This window comes from Ursus arctos, unplaced genomic scaffold, assembly GCF_023065955.2.
Source record: "Ursus arctos isolate Adak ecotype North America unplaced genomic scaffold, UrsArc2.0 scaffold_18, whole genome shotgun sequence".
Lineage (NCBI taxonomy): Eukaryota > Metazoa > Chordata > Mammalia > Carnivora > Ursidae > Ursus > Ursus arctos.
In genome coordinates this window covers 60,862,631-60,882,456 of record NW_026622852.1, presented here as the reverse complement: position 1 = coordinate 60,882,456, position 19,826 = coordinate 60,862,631, and the positions used below count along the sequence as shown (strand labels likewise).

At 51.2% G+C, this 19,826-nt stretch overlaps 1 protein-coding gene across 1 annotated transcript in view; it reads right to left on the bottom strand.

Moving 5' to 3' along the window:
- The window catches only part of CACNA1B (calcium voltage-gated channel subunit alpha1 B), a 191,148-nt gene that overhangs the window by 18,660 nt on the left and 152,662 nt on the right, over positions 1–19,826 (bottom strand). Inside the window, exons 32-37 of the mRNA XM_057313871.1 lie at positions 17,960–17,965; positions 14,171–14,287; positions 13,725–13,790; positions 12,230–12,321; positions 9,851–9,995; positions 4,144–4,271 (exon numbers count right to left, since the gene is read on the bottom strand). Coding sequence (XP_057169854.1) covers positions 4,144–4,271; positions 9,851–9,995; positions 12,230–12,321; positions 13,725–13,790; positions 14,171–14,287; positions 17,960–17,965 — 554 coding nt within the window. The remainder of the gene's footprint in view (positions 1–4,143; positions 4,272–9,850; positions 9,996–12,229; positions 12,322–13,724; positions 13,791–14,170; positions 14,288–17,959; positions 17,966–19,826) is intronic.

Here is a 19,826-nt window from a genome sequence, read left to right as displayed (position 1 = left end):
ACAAATCCTTATAATGAATCCGGCAACTGGAAAGGAAACGTCACAGGTTATGGCAACCAAGGCACGAGGAGCCCGTCCCGCCCGCCCACCCAGCCTGCGACAGGAAGAGGAGCCCGGCGGCTGGACAGGCAGCTCCCTGCGGGGAATCCTGGGGCTCGGAAAGCCCCAGGAGGTATGACAATCCCAAGACAATGTCCAGAGCCTGAGGCAGGCAGGAGACACACATTCCAGAACAAGAGCTGGCCCCTGTCCCAAGCCCCCACTGTGCACACACTGAAACCATGGGTCCATCTCTCCCCGGGCCCTGTTCACGCACCCTCTCTGGTAGTCCCTACTCGTGCTCCCTGAGTGTCTGAAACCCCATGCCTGGCTCTCCTGACTGCCCCTACCCCCCAAATCTCCTGGAATCTGCTGGTCCAGCTAAGCACCCCCTTGTCCCAGGGTAGGCACCCTGGCCAACAACGACGTTTCTCTTTCCTGTCCAATCAGCTATAAATTACTTCTGGAAAAGAGGGAAGAAAGAGGAAGGCCCACTATGGCCTCAATGAAGGTGCTTGCTAACCTCACTGGACCCAAAGGATCATCACCAAGGGTCTGGAAGCATGACGAAGCCCCCGTCCCCAAGAATCACCCAACCCAATTCACAGCCTCATCTTCTCTCTTCCACCATCGAATCCCTCAGATGGCACCAGATGGAAAGTGGGGGCACAACCCTGTCACTCCAATTTAAAACCTGTCCTCGCGGTCTATAAAACAAAGTCAAAGCTACTTGTTTATCCCAAATTTCAAGACCTTCTCAACCTGTCCAAGCTGCCCTCCAGCCCCTTTGCAATGCGTTCTCTTCTCCAACAGACACAATCAGACCCCCTTCCCCTCAGCCCTCGCCCCACCCCCTTCTCTAGAGCTCAATCCGTCCTGCCCTCTTAAGCTTGGCTCAAATCCCACCTCCTCTGATTCACCAGCCAGATGGGGTCTCTCCCTCCTCAAACACCCCCGGGCTCACACTACGGCTCCTCTGTTCTCCCACAGTCCTGCTGGACTCAGCGTCCTGAGAGCACGTGCTTGCTTCACCTACACACCCCCGGTCCCCAGCACACGCGGATGCTCAGGAATGTTGACTGGGCAGATGGATGAACACAAAGATGAGTAGACACATCGCTCACAGGTGTGATTGTGATTCTCCTTTCGAGTCTCTACACTTCACCAGAAAGTGAGGCAACAACAGGGAAGATGGGAGAAGGCGGCACCAGAAAGCAACAACCCCATGCCTTCATCTCCTCACGGCATGCGTGTGTGCGCGCACACATGTGCACATATATACCCACGCACACGTGCATTCACACACTTGTACACACACAAGCACAACACCCCTGTACACCCATGCACACGTGCACTCACACACATGTGCACACAAGCACACACATGTGCACTCAAACATGCACTGCACTCATACGTTTGCACAATCACACGCGGGCATGCTCGTACGTGTACACGCAAACCATGTGCATATGCACACATGCACACGTGTATGTCTGCCGCACACATGCATATACACATGCCACATGTGTACACAGACCTGTACACACAACACGCACACACATGCACGCATGTATACACGTGCACACACTCACATAGCCACACAGGTGCAAACACACACGTACACACACACATATGAAAGCCTGGGAAATTTCACAAAGTTTCGTTGTTTTTTAAGTCTCTCCAAGAAAGAGGAGACAGCAGAGTGGCCACCTGGGATATAAAGAGGACCACACCCTTGCATCTGCCACGGAGGCTAGGAAGGGCTCAAAGCACCCTTGGTCCCGTGCCCAGGATTCCGTCTCCTCATCTGCTGGGCCTTCCCCCATCCCCTTCCATCTGGAGGCAAGCTGTGTTTTCAGCCCAGGCCACATGTGGGAGCAGCAAGTCTGACTGTGAGCTGTGGGTCACACCTGTGCTACTTTTGGACCATGGTCCTGTGTGCTATTTTGCAGATGCCACCTCTGGGATGACCCTCATATATGCCGTCCACTCTGCCTTAGCACATTCTTCACCACACTCCCAACGGCCTCTGCCTTCCAGAGGCCCAATTTTCAGAACTCTGGATTTGGGAAACAGTCTGACCCCCTGTGCACCACCACAAAGCCACAGTCTGGCCCAAGTCCGTTTCCTATATGTCCTAATTCTGCTCCACCTGTGGCTGGACTAGAGGAAATCCTGGGTCTACCGTTTATCAAGATTCGGGGGAAGCCCTCCCCTCTCACAGGCCTGCACTGACCTGCTTTCGTCCTGCACATACGGACATATCTCCAAGTCACACCCCATACGGTATCTCCGTTTCCCTGCAACACAACCTCTAGAATCACTGTGCCCAGAAGCAGCAGCATCTCTTGAGACCACAGTCCAGAGGACCCTCCTGGAATGAGCCTCAACCCTGCCTCACTTGGAGTCTCTCCTGCCCTCTGACCTGACTGGGCCCTCCTGACCAGAGAACCCACGCCTACCCCCTGAGCCTGTGGATGCCACAATGAGACTGGGCACCGCAGGGCCGATGTGCTGATGCATCAGCAAAATGACAGGACTCCCCAAGGCCACAAAAACGGTCACCTACACCATGAAACATAAATAACACCCATGCTTGTTCTGCACTGTGTGAAAACTGTAAAATTTTCACTACAACAGAAAACACCCAGAGACACTACAGGCATGGAAATGCCCTAGGGATGCTGGTGCTGCCGGCGGTTTCAGGGCTTGCCCAGCCTGGGAAGGGTCTCACACAGCATCTTCCGGATCCTCACACGATGGGGTAGGGGCTCCAGGAAGGCTGCAGGAGAGGAGGGTGAGGGAGCCCAGCCAAGCTCTCAGGCCTTCAGGGGCTCGGGGTCCCAGAACTCTGGAGCAGTCCCCTTGCTGAGCTTACATTTAGGGGAAAACAGGTAGAACCCTCAGGCACTCTACTGGCGGTAGGGTCCTCACCGTGAGGGTAGTGACCAGCTCCTCCAGGCCTCCACCGCACAAGGGGCGACCAAACACGGAGCTGTGCGAGGGGGACGTGGGCAGGCTAGGGAGCCTCGGAGAGAGGAGGTGGGAAGTGGCTACACGTCATCCCCACAGTCTGTTCATTCCCTTCGAGCATGGGAAGGGATGGGTGCCCACCCGCCTACTGACGCACTGTTCATTCACGTTCGTGTCTGCTGAGTGCTCACCGTGAGCGAGGCCGTGAGCAGGCCTGTGCCTTCCCCAGCAGCCGGGTCTCTTGGCCCCTCCATGTCCTGTGCTGGCCTTGCAGAGAGCATGCCCTGAATAACTACTCAAGTATTCGCTTGAGAGAGTGAATGAATGAATAAGCAAGAGAAGGAGCGAGTGATGAAGGAACAGACAAATGGGCAGATGGTGAGTCCATGCTGCTTTGCTAGCCCCGAGGATGAGTATGTCCTGGGTGTGCAGGACTCTCCCATGGATCAGGGAACAACCTTCTAACCCAAGGCAGTCCCCTCATGACACACTTGCTCTGTCTCACTTAATGCAACACAGTAAACCTTTCCCACCATGACCAAAGGGTCTTCAACGTACTAGACCCTTCCTGGTAGCTCCTTTAATTTCGGTAAAAGTTCACCAAGCGCCTGCTATTTGCAGCCTGGGCTGGGGACACAGAGGTGCATGTTGGCTCCTGTTCCCAAGGGAGAGGGCAGAGAGGGAGAGGCCTGAGCCAACCGGCGGGAAGATTGTCATTTCTGCCACAAAGGCCTCCAAGCTTCATGAGGATGGTGAGGCCCCAAGGGAAGGCCTTCCTCCTGTGTCTACACCCTCTCCCTTGAGCCCTCCATGCCCCTCATGTGACAGACCTGTGAGGAGACAGTAGACTACCATTTGGCAAGAGCCCTGAGCCTCACAGACTCCCCTGGAGCCTCTTCAGTGCTGGACTGGGGGTCTCACAGAGCATTTCTCAGCCCAGGCAGCTGTGTAAGAGCACCGTGGGCATGAGAAGGAACGTACCACCTAGGGGGACCCAGCACCACCCTATGTGGGCCCCACCAAAACCTGAGGGGGATGCCTCGTGTGACACAGGTCTGATACCACCCAGCCCTGTCCCAAGATCCATGGCATGGACCACCCTGAGGACCACGGAGCACGGGGGCCACTCACCACGCGGCCGGGTCGTACTCAGCCCAGACCCGGATGAACTCGTCCAGGTGGTGAGGCCCTAGGATGGAAGAGTCCCGTGTAAGGTACTCAAAATTGTCCATGATCACGGCCACAAAGAGGTTCAACATCTGCAGGACAGGAAGGAGAAGGGGTGACATAGAGAGACCTCAGGCTGCTCTCTACCCTAGCCCTTCCCCTCCAGTCAAAGTCTCTGAATTAATAGCAGCATTTGACACAGACCACTGCCTGTGGTCCCGGCAGCAGAGGCCACTCTAACTCAGCCAGAGCCCGTCCAGCCCTGTTCCCCCACAGCCTCCGGGCCTCCACTATACCACCACCCACCCCCAGCTGTAGCAGCCTCCTACCCCTGGGTCTGGGTCCCGCAAACTAACCCGAGCCCCTTCCGCTCCCTGCGTCTGCTGCCCTACCCTAATTCATGTCTACGACCCCTCCTGCCGACCTCCCATCACCATCCTCTTCCCTCCTAGGTAGCCTTCAAGGAAAGCAGTGACTTTGGAGTTAGTAGTTTGGACTCTAGAGGCCAAAACCTCAGCTTCTTTTTTTAAAATTAAGCTGAAATTCACATAACACACATTTAATCATTTTGAAGTGTGCAATTCAGGGGCTTTAGTATATTCCCAATATTACACAACCACCTATCTAGTTTCAAAAATCCTTTATCACCCCAGAGAATGCCTTGCTCCACAAGTAGTCACTCGCTTACTCCCCCCTCCCATTCCCTAGCAATCTCATCGACAGGCTTGTGTGTTTGGGGTGCTCCATATAGAAGGAGTCGTATGATACAGGCTTCTTTCACTCAGCGTGATTCTTCGAGGCTCATCCATTCATTTGTAGCAGGTGTCAGAACTTCATTGCTTTTCAAGGCCGAATAATATTCCACGGTGGGTATACACCAGTGTGTTTATCTACTCATCCGTTGATGGTCCATTGATGGACATGTGGGTTGTTTCCACCTTTGGGCTGAACTGTTTTCCACAGAAGTTGCTGCATTTAACATTCCTACCACAATGTGCAAGAGTTACTATTTCTCTACATCCTTGCCAATGCTGGTTATTTGCCATTGAAAAAAATTATTATTGCTACAGCCATCCTACTGATTGTGAAGCAAATGTGTGGTTTTGAGTTTCCTTAAGGCCCAAAGATGATGAATATCTTCATGTGCTTATTGGCCGCTTTGTATATCTTCTTGGCAAAAATGTCTGTTCTGATTCTTTGCCCATTTCTTATACGGTTGTCTTTTGTAGTTCAGTTCTAAGAGTTCTTTATGTGTTTTGGATATTATCTCCTTATAAAATATGTGGTTAGTAAATATTTTCTCCCATTCCATAGATTGTATTTTCACATTTTTTATTTTATTTTTTTAAAGATTTTATTTATTTATTTATCTGACAGAGAGACAGCCAGCGAGAGAGAGAACACAAGCAGGGGGAGTGGGAGACAAAGAAGCAGGCTCCCAGTGGAGCAGGGAGCCCAATGCGGGGCTCGATCCCAGGACTCTGAGATCACACCCCGAGCCAAAGGCAGACGCTTAATGACCGAGCCACCCAGGTGCCCTGTATTTTCACATTTTTTATAATCCCCTTTGACACACAAAAGGGTTTAATTTTGAGGAGTCTAATCTATTTTTTTCTTTTGTTGCTTGTGATTTTGGTGTCGAATCTAAGAACCCTTTGACAAATCCAAGATCGTGAAGGTCTGCCCCCTATGCTTTCTTCTAAGAGTTTTGTAGTGTTAGTTCTTAATATTTAGGTCTTTCATCAATTCTGGGTTCACTTTTGTATATGGGGTGAAGCAGGGGTCATCTTTATGTTTTTTGCATGTGGACATCCAGTCATCTCTTCACCATGTCCTAAAGAAACTATTCTTTCCATACTGAACAGTTTTGGCGCCCTTGTCAAAAATCAATTGTCCATAGATGATATGGATTTGTTTCTGGAATCTCCATCCCACTCCATTGGTCTATCCTTATGCCAATACCACATTACCCCTGCATCAGCCTTATTAAGGTATACATAACTGACATAATTATAAGATACTTAAAGTGTCATATTGTGGTGTATATACATACATACACATTGTGAAAGCATTCCTACCATCTAGTTAAAATTAACACATCCATCACATTTTTTTTGGTAGAACATTTACATTCTACCCTCTTAGAAAGTCTGAATTATACAATACAATGTTATCAACTATGGTCACCATGTTTTACTTTACATCCTCAGACTTCATTCATATTATAGCTAAAAGTGTGTGCCCTTTTACCAACTTCTCCCTATTTCCCTAACTGTCTAGTCCATGGCAATAACTCTTCTACTCTTGTTTCTATGGTTCGACTTCTAAAAGAAAATTCCACATGTAAGTTATACATGTAGTGTTTGTCTTTTTCTGTCTGGCCTTTTTCACCTAGCATAATGCCCTCAAGATCCATCCATGTTGTCACATATGACAGAAGGATTTCCTTCTTTCCCATGGCTGAAAAATACAGATGTGTGTGTGTGTGTGTGTGTGTGTGTGTGTGTGTATACTCACACACACACACCACATCTTCCTTATCTAGTCACCTGTCGACGGACACTTGGGTCGGCTCCGTATCTCGGCTCTCGTGAGTAATGCCACGCTGAACATGAGCACGAATATCTCTCTTCGATATCCTGTTTTCATTTCATTTGGATGTATATGCAGAAGTGGGATTGCTGGATCATATTCTAGCTCCATTTTTAATTTTTTGAGGAACATCTATACTGGTTTCCATAGTGACTGCACCAATTTACGTTCCTACTGACAGTGCACAGGGTTTCCCTTTGCTCCACATCTTCGCCAACACTTGCTATGTCTTGTCTTCTTCGCAACAGGCCATTCTAAATGTGTGGGGTGACAGGTCTGTGGTTTTGATTTGCGTTTCCCTGACAATGAGTGATGCTGAGCACCTTTTCACGTACCTGTTGCTCATCTGAATGTCTTCTCCGGAAAAGTGTCTCTTCGGCCACATTGTTTTGACTCGTGGTACTTTTACAGTAAATTTTGAAATAGGGAAATGTGAGTTCTCTCACTTGGTCTTTAATCTGTAAGATTTTGTTGTTGTTGTTGCTGTTATTTGGGGCTCCTTGCCATTCCATAGGAATTTGAGGGTCAGCTTTTCCATTCCTGTAGAAAGGCCACTGGAGCTGACAGGGGTCATACTGAATCTGGAGTTCACTTTGTGGGGACATTCCCACATTACCAATATTAAGTCTTCTGATCCATGGACATGCACATCTTTCCATTTCATTAGGTCTTCTCTAACTTATCTTAGCAATATTTTACAGTTTTCACTGTACAAGTTTTCATCTCCATGGGTACTTATCTGTTCCTAGGTATTTATCCCTTTCGATGCTGCTGGAAATAGAATTCTTTCCTTAATTTCCTTTTCAGGGTGTTTACTGCTGGTGCATAGAAACATAACTGATTTTTGTGTGTTGATTTTGTTCCCTGACACTTTGATTAACTCATTTATTAGTTTTCGTAGTGTGTGTATGTGCGTGTCTTCTTCAGGACGTTCTACATAGGGAGTAATACCATCTGCAAACAGAGAGAGCCTTACTTCTTCCTTTCCAGTCTGGATGCTCTTTATTTATTTTCTTGCCTCACTGCTCTAACTAGGACTTCCAATACAACGTTGAGCAGAAGTGATTAAAAAAATTAAAAAAAGTGGGCATCTTCGTCTAGTTCCTGATATCTGGGGGGAAAGTTTGTAGTCTTTTACCACTGAGTATAATGTCAACTGTAGGTTTTTCATAAATGCCCTTCACCATGTTACGGAAGTTCCCTCCTATTCCGAGTTTGCTAAGTGTTTTTGTCATGAAAGGGTGTTGAATTTTGTCAAATGCTTTTCTGCATCTATTGAGATAATCATGTGGGTTTTTTTCCTCATCACACTGGTTAACTTCTGAATGTTGAAAATGCATTCTTGCACTCCTGGGATAAACTCCATTGGATCATGGCATATAACCCTTTTAATGTGTTGTTGGGATTAGTTTGTTAGTATCTTGTTCAGGGTTTTTACTGTATATTTATCAGGGACATCAGTCTGTAGTTTTCTTTTTCTGTGGCGTCTTTGCCTGCCTGTAGTATTAGGGTAATGGCAGCGTCACAGGGCGTGTTAGGTGTTCCCTCTTCTTCTACTTTTTGAAAGAGTTTGAATAGGGGACGCTCGGGTGGCTCAGTCATTGAAGCGTTCGAGTCTTGATTTCAGCTCAGGTCATGATCTTGGGGTCACGAGATCGAGCCCCATGTGGCTCCGCAACCAGCATGGAGTCTGCTTGAGATTTTCTTTCTCTCCCTCTTCCCCTCCCCCCTTTTAAAAAACGGAAAGAGTTTGAATAGGATTTGTGTTAGTTCTTTTTTAGTACCATTTTCTAAATGGCAGGGAAATATACAAAGCACAAAGCTTACAACTTAGCCACTTGTAAGTGCTCCGTTCAGCAGCATCACGCACACGGACGCCGCTGTGGAATCAAGCCCACCCTCCAACTCCAGAACCCTTCGCTCTCCCACAACTGAAACCCTGCCCCCATTACACACGAACTCCCACCACCTCCCCCAGGCCCTGGCGCCCACCACCCTGCTCTCTGTGTCTATGAACTTCACTACTCTAGGGGCCTCAGAGAGGTGAGACCATACAGTTAGTTTTCCTGTTGTCACTGGTCTATTTCACTTAGCATAATGACTGCACGGTTCATTCATATCGTAGCGTGGGTCAGAAATGCCTCTCCTTTTAAGGCTGAATGATACTCCCTTACATGTTCACGCCACATTTTGTGTACCAATCCCTTGTTGATGGGCACTTTGGTTGCTTTTATCTTCTGGCCGTCGTGAATAATGCTGCTATGAACGTAGGTGTACAAATATTTATTCAAGTCCCTGCCTTCAATTCTGGCATATGCCCAGAAGTGGATTTGCTGGATCATACTGTAATTCTATTTTTAATTTATTGAGGAACCACCATACTGTCTTCCACAGCTGCTGCACCATTTCACATTCCCACTGGCAGTGATGAGGGCTTGTTTCTCCAGCACCCCAGCAAACAGCAGGTGCAGCTTTCGCTCTCTTTTTCTCTCATGTCCGTGTTTAATCATCAGTCATGTTGGCTTTGCCTTTAAAACGTAGCTCAACTCTCTTCATCCCCGCCCTTCCCTAGGCACTGGCACCTCCAATCATCGCCCCGACCGCTCTTCAGCCTCTCCTGACCAGAAGCCAGAGCAAGGTTTTAAAATGTCAACCAGATTGTGTCACGCTCCTGCTTAAAGTTTCCCAGAGGCGTCTGCTGACTTGGGATAAAATCCACGCTCCTAGGACTTAGTCCACTGACTTCCCCAACCACCAGTTTCCTGAGGCTCGTCCACCCCAGGCACGCCAGCTGGAGTGCTGCTTCTTTGTATCTCATCACCATGGCAGAGGCTAAAGACCAAAGGACAGCTGTCCCATGGAAATTTAAAACCCTTTCGGGGAAGGAAAGGCAAGTCTCACAGGAGCTCATTACTGAGTGGGTCCTTTTAGAGGTCATCATCTCCGAGGAAACAGGACCATCGACACAGAATCAGCTTGCAATGTGACATGAATCAGTATCAGGGATCAGTGAGAGATGTAGGGAGACCGGGGATGGACTGAGACAGGTGGACACATGGGCACAATGACCAGGACTTACCAGAAAGGAGCAAAGGAAGATGAAGGAGACGAAGTAAAAGTAGGCGAAGTCGCTCCCACACTCACTGGCATTGGCGTGCTCGTCGCAGGCTTGGTTGCTGAGACAAGACAGCATGATCTCGTGCCAGGCCTCCCCAGTGGCACTCCTGAGAGGAAGGGAAGAGCCATGAGGGCCACAAAGGAAGGCCCGGACCAGCCTGAGGAGGAATCTCAGAAGAGCTGGCTCAAGTGCACACCCTCTCTGGGATCCCTCCCGCAGAGAACCCACTCAGGTGTGAGGTCTGGGTAAGAGATACCTACTTCTTGAAAAGAATCCTCTGGCATTAGGGTTTCAAACTGATCATTAACTCGGAAAGAACTAGTTACTGAAAATAAGGCTCTGCACCAAAAGTCAGGACCATGGTGAGCACCCCTTCATGGACCTCTGGCACCTCAAAGCCAACACAGCCCTTCCTGCCTCCACCGCGGCATGTGCCATTCCGGCCTTCCTTGCTTCAAGAAATGGTGACTCCATCCCTCCAGTTTCTTAGGCCAAACATGTTGCAGGCATCCCTGGCCCCATTCCTTCTCACCACACCCTATTCATCAGCTCACCTACCTTCAAAACACAGCTAGACTCTTTCCGCTTCTCAACACCCTGGGCTAAGCAACAATCATCTCCCCCGAGCGGCTGCAATATCTTCCTAACGCACCCAATAGCTGAGTGGGTCCACTAAACACAGGTGAGATCAGGTCACTCCTCCTCTCAATGACCCCTCACTCCTTGCAAAAGCCAAACTTCACACAACTGCCCACAGCTTTGTGCCACTTGCGGCCTGCTCTTTCCCAGGTCTCTGCTCAGTCCACTCCAGCCACACCAGCGTCTGCTGTTTCCCAAGAACAACCCCAGCACCCTGAGTGGCCACCCTGAGTGGAGGACCCTTCCTCATGGACTTTTGTCCCTGGGTATGCGGACAGCACGAGAGCCAGCTGTGCACTAGACTTGCAGGCAGACCAGAGGCCTGGGTCCTCCCCCACTTGGTGCGCCTGTGTGGCTGGCCAGCTCTGCGCACAAGCTGAGCCCACTCCCCATTAACAGTGGCTCGGAGTAGGGGGCTCTTGTTGCAGGGCAGCTGTCCTGTGCCAGGCCTGACTAATACTGGTGCTCACACGTGACACAGAGATCAGGAAGGAAAAGAGATCTTCGAGAACAAAGACTTAAAACTAGCAGGATTCATAGGCCTGCCTCAACTCTTATAGCACGAGGCAGGACATTACTAAATGAAGAGATGAAATGAACATAATAGCTAAAGTCCAGAGAAATGATGTCATTCAGAGAAAGTGTAGCCTAACGATACTTGTCCATCTGATTAAAAAAACAAGAGTCAGACAACTCTCCAGGAAGCTTAGCAAAGCAGATTGGTCTGATCTCCCTGCATAGAAGGAAGAACTTCCACGGGCCCTGGAATGCATCTGCCTGAGATTAACTGTGTTGGGCAACCCCCAGCACAGGCCTTACAAGCAGCCTGATGCATTTGCATAAATAAACACGCATGTGGGGCCCTGAAGAAGGAGCCCCAGGCAGGGTCTTACATCAGCACCCCTCCTCCACAAGTCCCTACAAAGAGCGCCTTTCTTCCCTCCTAAGGTCATGGTGGTGGGCTTGCCTTAGTGAAGGAGACTCTGGAGGCAGTGAGACATTCACCCCTCTCCCCTCTGCCCCCAAACCAGGGTGGTCAACAGCCCCCAGTCTGCAGAGAGCACGCCACGTCTCAGAGCAGCAGCTGGCACTGAGCCCCCTCGAGCTCACCTTCACAGGCAGGCGTCTGAGCCAGAAGCAAGCCACTCTGGGGCTTGACTTGGAGCCTCGAGCCCAGGGAATTGCAGTCCCGTGAGCCGTGGGGGCAGGTGGAGGCACACTCACCCCAGCGGGTCTGGCCAGGTGAGCTCCTTGGGTCACTGAGCAGCACACTCGGTGTCCACAGCAGTTCCCATTGCCCTGCTTCCCCCTGAGCCCACAGACCCCTGAAGTCAACCAGGTGAGCAGATGGGAGCTGATGGCCAGCACACTGTAAAAGGCCCTGCCGAACACCTGTCCTCCCAGACCTTTGGCTGCACCCTCACTAGAGGCCTTTTGGACGCCACCGGGGATCAGAGCTGAGGTGGTCAAGGCCAGCCTCACCTGGGGCTCTCAGGTTGACCTCCCTCAGGGGTTTCCCTTCCATCTGTCCCTCAGCCCAGGAGCCCTTAGGGAAGGAGAGCAGAAAGAGGGGAGAAGAAGCTGGGAGGGCCCACTGAGGGGAAGCTAGCACGAGCCCGGGGTCAGAGGGGGGTGGCCCTCTGGGTCAGCACACACCCTGTTCCTCCTGAACGAAGGAACCTCTGAGCCAAAACAACACACCTGAACAAGAGCATCAAAGCCTGTAAAAACGTCCGGAAGTTGTTGTGCCGGTTGATGCTGGTGTCATCATCCAGGGCGATATTTCCAAAAACCTGAAATGAGAAAGAAGGCTGCAGGCTGATGCTGTTGGGTCCTCAGGAGCTGTGGCCAGGCAGAAGTGGGTGTGTGCACGTGAGGACACACAAGGCACAGGACCCTTAGCCACCACCACTGCGGCAGGTGCTGGAGGGGCCAGTAGTTGCGGCAGTATCTGTGCATTCCCGGGGCAGAGTAAACCTCTCCAGCGCCAACCACGTCATGCCCCACCCTGCTCGGCATGCCCACAGGTGCAAGCCTGCATGCCTAGTACAAACGGGACCCGTAGCTGAGTTTCCACGGGCTGTGCTACACATACGACAGGAAGCATTTGAAAGTTCATTCTGTCATCAGTGACTCTGAAGCAGTAATTATATTGGTAATAGCTATGAGATCAACTTGAAAGTTTCTTTTTAAATTTCTGTGCAAATACCACGATGGGCTTTTTATCCGTTTGATTGATTTCTTTTTAGGGTTAGGAGTGCAAACAAGTCAGTAACTGTACGTGGCTTAAAATCTGAAATCTGGCTGAAAAATTTATGAACTATCACATATTCACCAAAATCAAAGTTCAGGGACCCTTACGGTCTTATACATCCACGAAGCAAAGCAGGCAAAAAATATATATTTGCTTTAAATAACATCGGATCTCAGCAAATTTTAAAGTAAGAGAACCTTTTCAATCCCTGAAATAGAGTTCAAAATCAGTTTTCAGCTAACCTTTAAGACAATGGCTTCCCCACTACAATTTAATGTTTGGATCCGTCTCCCACCCCACTGCTGAAAAGCGGCCAGATGCCAAAGACTTAAAACTGGAACACCGTTTTGTGTCTTTCAAATGGTTTTCCAAATAGCTGACAAAGGGTTCTTTGGCAAAATAACAGCAATCCAAACTATCCAAGCTGAATTTGACAGGACAGTGATCTGATAGGATCCTGTGGACTTTTTTTCTTCTGTAACACGTCATTCCCTGTAAAAGATGAGGTCAGTCTCTGGACTAACGGAGTGACCAGCTGGTGCTCTCTCTGCAGGCTGCTCAGCACCAGGCAGATGGGCTCAAAAGCTCCACCCCCACGGGGGCCCAGCACCCAATTAAACATGCCCACCGACACCCTAACAGCCCGATGGGGTTGCACTCAGGAGCACAGCAGTGCATTTTCCCACAGACTGTGGGACTAAGCTTTCCCTAGTGGACTCTGGGTGACGAGCCCCAACTCGTGGTGCCCAACCTCAGTGTCATTATAGGTAGAACAGCCTTTCTGAGAATCAAGTTCATAAAGTGCTTAAAGCGACACCTGCCTCATAGAAATGTTCCCCAGGTGTCAATCTGTCATTGTTACGGGTTGATGGCCCTGATCAGAGCCCTTGTGCCCCAGGACACAGGAGCCCCTTTTGCCCCCGTCCCATCAGGTGTGCCCACCTGCATGCCGATGATGGCGTAGATGAAGAACAGCATGGCGATGAGCAGACACACGTAGGGCAGGGCCTGTGGGCACACAGGGCACGGCAGCTCCAGGAGGGCTGCCCAGCTACCGTGCTCCGGCCTCGTCCGCAGCGCGGACGGGGGCCAGGTCTCTGGGGCCGCTTAGACCCCAGCGACCGCAGATCCACCCCAGTGACCATGCAGCCCCTCTACCAAGTGACCGCCTCGATTCCTTCATCTACGGTCAGTCACAGAACCCACCTCCGCGTCAGTGCGCACCATCAAGGTGTTCTCTGCGTCACTTACAATGTCTTTGTCACCTACAACAGGGTGACGGGTGCCAACAAGGAGCCTCCGGGGCGAGGGGCTGCTCTGGTGGCGGCCACGCCACTGTGCATCCCAGAGGGGAGGGTCAGGGCACGAGGGCCGTGCCTGGGCTTCACCTTGAAGGACTGGACGAAGGTCCACAGCAGGATGCGGATGGTGTAGCCCTGGCGGAGCAGCTTGATGAGTCGGGCGGCACGGAAGAGGCGGAGGAAGCTGAGGTTGATGAAGTTGTTCTGTGGGGAAGAGAGGCTGTTTTCTAACCTGCGGAAACCGGCCTCCTGCAGCTGCAGGCGTGCTGCTCCCACCCACCTCTCCCTGGCTTGCTGTGGTCCCGAGGAAAGGTGGATACAAAGAGAGATTGAACGAAAAGTCACTGGTGTACAGTATAAGCAGCAATCAGCCACCAGAAAACCGTCCAGAAGTAAAGCTTGTCCTGCAAATCATTTCTCATGCAGCAAATCAAAGACACCCCTCCCCCCTAGGCTCCCCTGCACCCGACAGGGAGAGAGAGAGAGAGAGAGAGAGAGAGAGAGTCTCAGAAGCAGCTCCTTGCTGCCAAGTGGAGCCAGGAGACCAACTGTGGGTGGGCCTCTAACACTGACCGCCTCCTGCAAGACACAGCCAAGCCGTCCAAGTGCCGGGCAGGGCTGCTTCTCCACTGAGAGCCTCTGAAGGGCCCTTCCCTTCTCCACACAGCTGGTGAAGCCCCTGCCTGACCGGGACCTGGCAGAGGGGCAAACATTTCCTCTGGGGCTGCTCCCGGTGCCTGCAGACGAGTCACCACGGGAAGTGTAAGCGTTGGAGATCCTGCTGCCCACATCACGGAAGCCACTTACGAAATCCGCAAATGGTCTCAACTCCAGAGATCCCGGGATATCTAGCACTGCTCCCTCATCTAAGAGGTTCAAAACAGAGCACAAAAAGAAGGAATAATCTCTGGATTCCACCGATTACCTGGGAGTGAGGCTTCCACCCTGGCCCAGGGGCACCTTGAGTTCCTGGCACAACCCTTTCAGGGAGCATGGCTCTGGACGGTGTCCACGACATGGGGGTGCTTGTGGCCCTGGGCAGCTCCCCACCCTCTGCCTGCTTAGAGACCAGGTGCCCCCACGCAGCCTGAGAGCAGCTTCCTGCCACTTTGGTGTTTTAACATATGCAAGCAGCTCAGGCTGAGACACATCGTATTGCCAGATTCCGTGGTAAAATGAAGAGAAAAGAGAACACAACATGTTGAATGAGAGCAGCAGCAGGAGAGCACGTGCAGGAGGCATGGGGAGCCTGGGGAGAGCTGGCTGCCCTCCCTCCAGGGCTGCCCATCTGGTCTTGGCTGGGATGAGGCATTCAGTGGGGAGGCAGATCTCACTCTTACTTCCAAGGACAGTGGCCCCAACCCAGCCCTTGTCTGCCCCTTTGGTTCCCACCAGGGTGGCTGGAGACTCTAGACTGTGTCTGCTGGGGGGTGAGATGTTGGAGCCATGGGGTGGGAGTCACAAGGTTGGTAGTCACAAGGAGGTGCTGACTGTGGTCTGGATCAGCAAGAAGGCAGAAGTGGACCTCAGGGTGTGACCCTGGAGGGCACACAGGTTTGTCTACAGCTCCCTCACCTGCTTGTGCTGGGGAAAGAGAATCTCAGTGGTACAGGATGGCCAAGAAACATCCACACTTGCCCCGTGGGCCCCAGGGTTCTCAGATGAGCCAGTCACCTCAGGAGGATGGGCACAGAGATGGAAAGGAGACTTTGCCTACAGTGCTGGGAAAGCCTTTGCACAAGACAAGAAAGCAGAGGAAGGGGAGGGAGCTTCCAGGTGCCTGGCCTCCTCAAAGGTCTGCACTTTGAAAGCACTTGCTCAGTTGGGTCTGGAGGGGCCACAACTGTACTAACACAGTCAGCATGTGCCCAGCCCAAGCACTCTGCTCAGGCCACTGGCATGGACAAGAGCATTTCCTGGAGACACTGGGGAAAATATAGGCTCTGGGTGAGAAAGAAGGGAAGCAAGACAAGGGGGAAGGCACTGTCCATCCCCACAGTGCACAAACGCAAAGCTCCACACGTCACCTCCTACTTTTTGTTGAGACTCAAGTTCTCACCCCTCCTCCCAGACATCTTTTCTCAGGGCTCCAGTGGGCACTCGGGAGAGGGGTGGGGGTGGCAAGAGACAGACAGCCCTAGAGAGCCATAAGGACGGATGGTGACAGCAGCCACAGATACTGCGAGCACAGTGTGGCAGGCAGAGCACACCAGGGCCGCACCCAGGGCGGGAGCTGCCAGGCACCACCATGCAAAGTGCATGCAGGAGAGCGGGGGGCCAGCAAGCACACGGCAGCCTCCCCATGGCTCTGGCCTCAGCCCACTCCTTGGAGGTGGTCAGAGTCTGCCCCATCCTCCCACAGTCCATGGTTTCTGTCACACCAGAGAGCACCCACTATTCCACCTACTGTTTCAAAACCGTGGCCTTCCTTATTGCCACCTGCCTCTGCATCAGGAAAGGTCTAGAGCGCCCCAAAGATGCATTATCGCACCCCTCAACGTGGCAGCTGATTCACCTTGAGGGTACACTGGTCCCTGGCTCCTCTGAGCCCCTTGCTTCCTCATCCACAAGATGGAGACATTAGGACATTGTGCCCAGACGGTGAGGAGTCCGATATTTAAGGGGTTTAAAGGTACGCGGGGCATTGTGAAACGGCCCCCACAAAGGTGATCAGCTGGCCCCAGACCCAGATCGGCAAGCCCTGCATCCAAGTACTTCACTGCCACCAGTCAGGTCACAGCAAAGTGACCTGAGCACATCTGCTGGGGGTCGCCCTCCACGCTGACGCCAAGGTCCCACAAGCGTCCCCTCCTTGGCTTTCTTCTCATGGGGCAATGATGAAGAAAAGAAAGAAGAGCTCTGCATACCCCAACATGCACAGCATGTCAGGCGCTGATGTGTGCTCTGAAGGAAGAGGAAGGACACGGGGCGGGGGGGGGGGAGGTTCTTCCTAAGTGGACAGGGAATGACCCCAAAGAGGCCTGAGTGAGATGAGTATTTCTGCAGCAGAAAATGGCATTTTCTCAAAACTCAAGATTTTCTGCTCCACTTGTGAAATACTTATTAATGTTCATTTTCTGTAACAGGAATCTCAAATATTTGCCACTTTATGTGAATTTCCAGTCATAGCCTCAGTTCAGTCTGCTCCTGGTATCTTTGCTCTCCTCTCAAATATCCCCGAAGGCCTGGAAGGAAGCCCCGGGTCACGCCACCTGCACTCCACACGAGCTCGCTGAGCAAGGCTGCGCTAGCACATCAGCGATGCCCGGAGGCAGGAGTCCTGTGCTCCACTGTCTCTGGGGGCAGACCATCTTCCCACTCCGTCAGGCCTTACACAACCCCTTCTGAATCGTGAAGACAAAATCTCCAATCCCTTCCAGCCCTGAAGCCCAGAGAGGATTCCCTATAGAAGGACATGTCCAGGAAGAATGCTGTAGGAGACACCATCAGAGGCCACTGGGGAGAACCAGCCATGTTTGCTGGTATGACGGGGACACAGCAGGAGGGAGATGGTGTAAGAGAAACCACGGACTCTGCAGGATTAGGTCCAAACTCGTGTCCTACAAAATCACTCCAATTCTGAGCCGAATCCCAACAGGAAAAACTGGGCACTTACCCCCTTCACTCAGAAGACCCTACCTCCTCTCTAGACCCAAGGCCAGTTCCTGGATCAAATGGCTCCTGGGAGGGCCCTCGGCAGCCCCTGCTGGACCCCAGGAGCTGAGGAGAAGAGGCCAGAGGGGATGGGTACCGCCAGACTCTGACCACACACCTCAGGAAGGCAGTGGTGAGAGGTCACAGGACGTGGAAGAAAGAAAAGGAGCAGAGCAAGCAAAGCTAGGAGTTTTAAGAACTGTTTAAAGTCATGAAACCAACCGTTTCCTATATGTGATGTTTTCATGGATGGATATTTGCGTATTATTTACAAATTAGGGTGTTTGAGCAGCAGGTGCACAACATACAGACGGAGACATGGTTTTCGCATTGTATGTTGGTTGGGTGGCGTGAGTCAGCAGGTAGGTTAAGGTAAATCAAGAAAACAGAAAACAAAAGAGAAAATGAGTCATCAACACAAGCAAAAACTCAAACTTTGAATACCTCACTGGAAAATTTTAGGATTTTAGTAAACTTTGCATATTTTGCTTAAAATGCATCAAATCAAAACATATTTTTGGCATCTGTAGCTTATGCAGACAGGGTGGCGCGTTTGCATTCCTGTTTGTAATGCAAATCCAAAGATGACTCACAGACACTTATTTTTTTTATTTCCAGGCAAAGAAATCAATGTCAGTTTGATGCTTGCTTAGGAACGCCGTCTCTACATAACCCTGTTAAGACTATTACTCTGTTTTGATTAAGTTGGAGGTGGGAACTGACACTCATATTTTTGCCTAAGGAAAAAAAAGTACATTCACAAAGTAACATATGAAGTGACTACAAATGAACGAAAATAAAGACGCCACTAATCCACACGTCGGCTTCCTTTCATCTTTTCCCCTCTAGGCGGAACAGGGTGAAGGACTGAGCTCCGAGAGCACCAGCGGCCAGGGCGCAGCGGAGCTTCCAAGCCAGGCAGCTCCTCAGCCCTCCCACCAGCCCTGCTGGGCATCGGGGCTGATGGCACGGCCATGGGGGGCTTATCTGAAGTAAGGTCTGATACGACCACAAGCTACCCTGGCCTCGAGTGTCCAGCAGCTGAGGAACAGACACCAAAGAGTCTCGAGTGTCCGGCAGCAGGGCTACAGAAGGTCTCTGCCTTGTGTGTGGGCCCCTTTGGAGATGGAGGTGTCCCTAGAAGCCAGCTGGGCATCATGCTGTCTGCATGTCTGGCAACCCCCGCCCTTGATGCCCGCTCATCAGTCTGCCCTCTCTGGCGAGGAGCCACACAGGAAGAAACCCCCAGAGCAGTGCCCGTGCGGATGGGAGCTCAGCGTTTGGGTCCCTTTATCCCCTTTCTCTCGGGAACAAAGATCCCTGTGTCCAAGCGTTAGGCCCGTGGGGATCAGCAGCCAGCTCGCTCCTCCCAAAAACCACACTGGCATGAACTATATCTGGATGAGAAGCCCTTGGGCAATGCCGCAATGGCAACGGTTGGTGTCACAGCACATCCTCGGGTTTTTTGCGAAAATGGCAGCTCGGAACTTTTCCCCACATTATGTGGATTATTGATTTTTTAAAACCATGAAACATACCACATACACAAAAGAATATGTATAAATATGTGTATGGATGCAGATTTTAAAGACAAATAATAAAATCTCCATATACTCATCACCCAGCTTAAAGAAAACAGAATGTCACCATTACTTTCGAAGCCCTTACTGTTTCCCTTTCTCCTCCCCAGATGTAGCAGCTACACTTAATTCTTGTTAATAATTGCTTCTCTTCACTGTCTTACCACAAACTCTTAAAACGTGTCATACTTGACTTTTCTTAACCTTTGTAACGGGACTCTGCTGTACGCGGCCTTCTCGGACTTGGGCAGACTTACACTGACCGTGAGCGAACTCTGCTTCTGAGAAGCAGCCCTCTTGGTGTGGAGACCACGCTCTAGGGCGGGTGTCACTGCACTGTGTTCACGTACCAGAACGATGGGTGATTCTGCTGCTACTGTGAGCGGTGTAGCCACGGACATCTGTGTGAGCGTGTCTCCAGGCCACCCGCCCAGACACCCTCTGGTGTGTACCTAAGAGGAAAGTCGCTGAGCTGCAGACATGCGTATGTCCAACTTTCTAGGGATTGC